The sequence below is a fragment of the Pollachius pollachius genome (genome assembly GCF_949987615.1).
Source record: "Pollachius pollachius genome assembly, contig: scaffold_124, whole genome shotgun sequence".
NCBI classification, from domain to species: domain Eukaryota; kingdom Metazoa; phylum Chordata; class Actinopteri; order Gadiformes; family Gadidae; genus Pollachius; species Pollachius pollachius.
Window position 1 is genome coordinate 71,386 of NW_027641299.1, and position 6,802 is coordinate 78,187.

The window sequence follows — 6,802 nt, forward strand, 5'->3', positions numbered from 1 at the left end:
GGCCGGTTTGTTCTACTCTCTCCTGTAGAGAAGTCAACGTGTACGGAGGTACAGAGTCCGTCCGTCTGTCCGTCCGTCCCCCCTCCCTCGTGTTGTAATAAAAACACAATGACCTCAGGAAGGAGCACTCCAGGAAAGAGCTGGAACATTCCACTTCCTCTCAACTGCCATTGCTTTACCTTAGTGGCTTTTTTTTCCGTCTGCTGCGTTGGATTCAGAGAATCCATCTGTGGATCATATTCCACCAATGATTTTCTACTTTGTCCGTCAATATTTTAAGGGCACAACATGACAAGCCCTACCTTTTAGAACGAGTAATACTTGACCATATGGATAGGTTAATTTATATTGGTTAATGCAGTACTGTAGTACAGTAGTAATGCAGGCTAATGAGCACTAGTGTATAGCATTAGTATAGGATTTCGGTTTGGGGTTAGGTTAAATTTCACCCTGTTCAATAAAGTATTTATTAATGCCTTTGTTTGCATCAACTTTTGATTTTTTTTCATTTAATGCTTATTACTGCATTAAATTATTTAAAATGAATGGTTAATTAATATACCCTTATTGTACAGAGTAACGTTTAGAAGTTATGAACAGGTACAGCCAATTTCCTTTGCATTGTTGCAAAGATTAAAACTAACTGCATTATTCCATATTAAAAACGTAATGAATGATAAATGCAATTATTTCCTGCTAGTTTCAAGTGATGAGGTTGAATACAGAACCAACAGTATTTTTCCGTAATATCCAAAAGACCCGTTAACTAAGACAAATGAATGGTTGAGAAATAATCACACAACACAAATAACCACATACTGGTCAAAGCATTATTCAAAGTTCAAAGGTGAGCACTGTGGCCAATCAGGAGTACCAAGGTTCCTGCTGACGTCTCCATGGTTACGGCTATGAGGCTCACCCATTAGTTTGTTGAGGACTGAGTTATCCAATGGTTGGTTAAGATCCATCATATTCCATTAATAAATGTAGATGTATGTGTGACCTTACAGCTGTTACTCATCATTTGTTTGCCTTTTTAATTATTTTTCCCTCATACTATATTTCAGTCACAAATAGTTTGAATAAGTTTTAAGAATCTTGGTGCCATTGCTGTTTTGCTACAGAGTATTTAAACCAAATCTTTCAGATGAGACGTTAGACCTAGAGACTGGACCCTAAGGATCCCATGACACTCATCACTGGAGTAGGGGGCTAACCCTGGTGTCTGTCTCACTCATCACTTGAGTAGGGGGCTAACCCCGCTGTCCTGTCTCTTGTACCAACATGGCACCCTAACCCTCCCCTTGTCTCTAAGTCTATCATTACGTTCCTCACCTCTCGGCTGTGAGGGCCAGGGTGGGGTGAGCATTGTGATGCATACTGGCAACCAAGCCTCACTCGGTGGGTGCTACGCTAGTCTGAACTCTGGCCAGAATACGAGAGTAGGGTGACAGCCCCCAACAATTGCCCCAAAAAATTATTCACGATAAGAAAAGTAGTAAATACGTTCAAGAAATATCAGACAAGAGGAGTACAGCCTGAAATTGCCTTTGAGCAGTTCTTATGGTTGACGCATTAACGCCCGAAATAACATTCACAGTCAAATGTCGTCTGTAGGCTACTGACTGGAGCAGTTTCACATGGCCATACAATTATTTATATATGATCATCTTCAACTCTTAATAACTTCTGATTCCACTGTCTTTCTCTGCCTTATCTGGTTGTCTATCTCTCTCTGTTCTTCTCTCTCTCTCTCTGCCCATTTTTCTCTCTCTGTCTCTCTCTATTTCTGCCTGTCTCTGTGTTTGTCTCTCTCTGCCTTTGTTTGTCTATCTCTGTATCTCTACCTGTCTCTGTTCTCTCTCTCTCTCTCCCTCTCTCTCTCTCTCTGTCTTTTCGGCTCCAGGTGGTCTTTTCATCGACAACCCCTTCTACCAGCCGCGGACCCTCGCCCCCTTCATCATCCACCTGGGACCCCAGGACCTCTTCTCTGACTTCTAGAGGCACTGGGAAACGATGCTGCTGCTATTCCCAGCGGATGTCTCTCTCTCTCTCTCCCTCTGTCTCTGTCTCTGTCTCTGTCTCTAGCTCTCTCTCTGGCCATGGCAACAGGACCGCTGCTCAATGCCATCCTCCTGGTTTCCCTTTCTCTTTTTTCGGGGGTGGGGGGATCTGGCTGAAGAGTCACGGAGATCCAGACGGTCTGGCTTTATTTAGTTCAGTCTGCTGGCAGAGGCTCTGTGCCGCAACCAGAGTCTGTCTGACCTGCCCACCGTCACGCCCCCTCTCGCCTCCTCTCCTTCCTTCCTTCCTGGTCTGGACGAAAGGCCGCTAGGCGAGGAGGAGCAGGAGGAAGAGGAGGAGGAAGAGGAGGAGATGGACTCGATAGGAGTGGAAAACAAAAAAAAAAGCAATAGTTTGGATTTTATGACACGAATGTTCAGCTGCATCTATTTAAACTGGGCTGATACCTTTGTTGGGTGTTATATTATATAAACATAGTATAATATATTATAGCAATACACGTGCGAACTCTTGTCTGCTTGGAGCTTACTTACTTGAGATGATGATGATGCTGATGAAGATGTGAATGTCCGACAGCGTTTTCCAACACGACAGCAGCATTGCAACAGCTCATATTGATTGTATGTATGTGTACGTGTGGCTGTAACATGACAAGATATATACAATTATATTGTATGGTGTATGTTTCTATAACAATGTGTCGATGATGATGTTCCTTTTATTGTTATAATGTATTTATGTAAATATGCCATCAAATATAATTGGTATAAATTATTTTAGAAGTAAGTGAAATGTAACTAATATCACAGTATAGCGAAAAATATTTCTTCCAATTTTATATACACTGAGCAATGGAATTCTAGTCCTAGGAGATGCAATATTATCTTTCATATTATTATGATATAAGTGTTGTTCTAGTATAGTGATGCTTCCTTCCTTCCTTCCTTTCCTCGCTCCACTTCCTCCTTAACTCCCTATCTCCTTTCCTGTGTCTTTGATATCTTCTGAGCCCTTTGTAAGTGTCCTCTCTCTCCTGCCCGGAGCCTTTTCTGACCATCCAGAACCAGAGGTGCTCAACTCTTGAACCCTAACAGAACCACCACCCCCCTCTCACGTCTCTCTTATCTCGCCCCCTCTCTCTCTCGGAAAGCACATTTTCTATCGCCTCCTTACTGGCAGGGAATGATGTGACACTGTGTAGTGTGTGTGTGTGTGTGTGTGTGTGTGTGTGTGTGTGTGTGTGTGTGTGTGTGTGTGTGTGTGTGTGTGTGTGTGTGTGTGTGTGTGTGCACTACGATATATATCTTCTGTTCACCAAAACAAATCTCATCTCAACCTCATCTCCCATCCTACTCCGCATTTTTCGGCGGGAACCAAAAGCACAGTTGTTGTTTGTGAGGTTTCTTTGAAATGTATGTTGTTGGTTTTGTTTTTCACTCTCGTTTCCAACCCCCTGGTTCTCTTTCCCCCTCAGCGGGACGTCTGTTTGTACAACATGGCTGCTGTGTTCTCCTCTGACTATGCTGGAAGTTAATGCTAATGTTAGCGAACAGCAGAGGCAAACTACAGGACGCTACGGTGGGCTTAGAACCGGGATATACAACACCGTTATTTACCAGCTTTCGCCCCCTTTCTGTGTATTTTAACAGCCACAGGAATTGTATACTTAACAAAATAGGGTAGGATTATCCGCTGAGATTATCAGCAACGTTATGACGGCCCGACAGAGCACAAAAACTGGACTTGTACAATGGCTTAAACTGCGTGTCTCTTGCCCCAGCATAATCCGTCCAACACGATTCTCTAGACACATTTTATTGTAAGAAAATGTTTAAATAAAGAAGTAGGCGTAGTGTTTGACCTTTTGTTAATAGGCTATACCTTCTCATTGTTAACATATTGTTGGGTTTGTTCCGTGACCGCGTTTGTTCGGCGTAGTGATGATGATGTCGTGGGAGGCCGCCATTGTTTTTGTTTTCTTACTTTTTTTTAACAGTTGCTTCACAGGAGAAGGCCTGCTGTAGCGTCACTGTAGTTCTTACGACGTGTGCAGATATACAGTGAGATACAGTGTCTGTCTGGTATTCATGTCAGAATCTAGAACTGAAGAGCCAGTACTGTCATTGATCAATCCCTTTTTTTATTACGGTGCATCACAGGAAAGCTTTTACAGGGTGTCTCGGATCATAAGGCAATATTAAATGTCGAGCTATGAAAGTTGGAGATTTGCTTTTCCTTTTTTGAGATTGTGTTTGAAGCAATGTCCTCAATGTGTAAATGCACATCAAGCCTACTGTACACACCCAAATGTGTGTGTGAGTGTACATTGTCAGCGTACACATACAAGCTCAGCCTTTTTTATGTGTGTTCATTACTTTTTAACAGCATTGTCAAGGTTTTGCCCGTCTTAAGCCACTTGGATTATTTTGGAAAACCCAGCTCACAGAATGGCCTTTAATGGCGATTTGTTATTGTCTATTAACAGAGAGAAAATCACAATGTGCTGCAGAAGGTCTTGCATTTTCCTCTCGTCATCCCACTTCATTCAGTGGCTAATCCCTGGTGCTTCTGAACAAGAACGTCCGAATCGAGCAAAGAAAATAGGAAATCTCACAGTTGCGGATGAAAGATTTTAAAATAATTGTGTGTTGAAGGGATTGCCCCAACTGCTGTGCCCCAACTGCACAGCAGAATTTGCTATTTTCCTGGGATATTAAAATACAGATGTGTATTTTTATATCCTTTCTCTTTCTCTCACTCTCATTTTGTACAATTCCTCTATCCCTCTATCCCTTTCTCTCTCCCTACCTCTCTGTCTGTCTGTCTGTCTGTCTGTCTGTCTGTCTGTCTGTCTCTGTCTCTGTCTCTGTCTCTGTCTCTGTCTCTGTCTCTTTCTCTTTCTCTCTCTCTCTCTCTCTCTCTCTCTCTCTCTCTCATGCCTTGGAGAGCTGCCTTTTGACCCTGTACTCTCCGGTAAGGATTGGAGAATCCATTAGAGACACAACATCTGGCCTGAGAGGGGGTGTGTGTGTGTGTGTGTGTGTGTGTGTGTGTGTGTGTGTGTGCGTGTGCGTGTGTGCGTGTGGACGGTAGTGCCGCATAATGATCATTACTATTTCTTATGGCTGCTCCGATTCCCCCTCTCTTGGTAACCTTAGCAGGTTAGCTGGGTGGATGAGAGGAACGCTCATATTTACATATATATATGCGTGTAAATATTTATAGGAATATGTATATAAATATATATACACGCATACTTGCATAGTTCAACGTACAATGTACTCCAACATCGCTAATAGATAAGAAAGTGAGACATTTACAGATGATATGATTTATACTCACTACATACGCTTTTTATTTTTGAAAGCACCTCTATACTCCAGCCAACCACCAGCCAGTAAACCATTACAGAAGTACTGCTACCAAAGGGAACATGTGAACACTGAAGATTTTTTTTATTTATTAAATAATGCCTGCATGGTTCTGAGTAGCGAAGGGAAATTGTTAAAGAAAAAAAACAGAATTGGGGGAATTCTAAGCTTGTAAGCTCGCAATTATATGACACATGAAAACTATTATTCCGGCAGAAGGCATGGCGTCTGATGTCCTTCAAGCTAAAGTCTCTTCTACTTTGACCACGACAATAAGGAATTAAAGCCTTCATCTGTGTTTTTAAATAGATTGGAGAAAAGTAGATGCTTTTACTGTAAACCAAGGACTGCAGGGGCTGTGCTGAATTATCATTGTACTCTTCTGTATTCCTGTTTCCTCCTTACTTTCTAAGCATTTTGCGATGAATAGCTTTTGGCTGAGGGCTGGGGATGCTAGAATTGTACCAGCTGGTTGGCTCATTTCAGGAGAGCCGCTGTTTGTACACAACGGTTTTGGGAGCAAGGAGCATTTTGCCTCCTTGGTGCTGCCGCTGAACCCTACTGAGATGTCTGTAGCAACGGACCCTTTTCTACTGATATAGCCCATACCGTGGACAGACACGCAGTCACGTCCTGTGCTGCCGCAAGCATGTATGAAGAACAATGTACTGCTTCACACTGTATATACGTTATAATATAAAATACTATTTAAGGAAGAAGCACAAAACAAACACAGAGAAGCAATACTGAGACAGAACCTTCTCAGGGGTTATCTGACACACACTCACGCACACACGCAGACGATCCAACCAGAACCTTCACTTGCACCTATCGTAGTAGCATAGCACTTTGGCACAGCATAAAAGTCACCATGCTATGTTTTCATCAACACATGATTGTAACGATCTCGTCACATGGTTTGTGTTTAATAACATTCAGTGGGATTTGACTGCAAGATGCGTCTCCCATCACAACTGAGAACCCTGGTGCCTAGCAACTGAGTCTTCTGTAGCAGTCTCACCTTCACTCTCCACATGCTACTGTTTTGGTTAGATTCACAAAAGAGGTAGATGTTTATATTCTGTGTTTAATAAGGAGAGCGAAACACTGCACTGCAGATCTATGGTCAAAATTACTAAAATGGGGACGTCTATCCAAACCGACTATTGTGAGTGTGTCTGAAATATGTTTCAGCAGCCGTGCTCGGATTTAAGTGGTCTGCTGTTGTTGTTTTGATCGGCATATCGGTTCCTCCTCAATGTCAACGATAACCCAAAGACAAAATGGCCGACCTTTGTTGCACAGATGTGACATTCCCTTGCTGCTGCCAGCCCAACCGGAAATAGTCATTAAAGTATTAACAATAATAAGTAATTCACTGTTGTAAGGTTATATTTGTATTAACA

At 42.4% G+C, this 6,802-nt stretch overlaps 1 protein-coding gene across 5 annotated transcripts in view; it reads left to right on the forward strand.

The window, feature by feature from the left end:
- Positions 1-6,755, forward strand: part of strbp (spermatid perinuclear RNA binding protein) — a 75,095-nt gene extending 68,340 nt beyond the window's left edge. For all 5 annotated transcript variants that reach the window (XM_079759316.1, XM_079759320.1, XM_079759317.1 and 2 more), the window contains exon 19: positions 1,907-6,755. In XM_079759316.1, the coding sequence (XP_079615442.1) occupies positions 1,907-2,001 (95 nt within the window). In that variant the 3' untranslated portion in view covers positions 2,002-6,755. The remainder of the gene's footprint in view (positions 1-1,906) is intronic.
- The last annotated feature ends 47 nt before the right edge of the window (positions 6,756-6,802 follow it).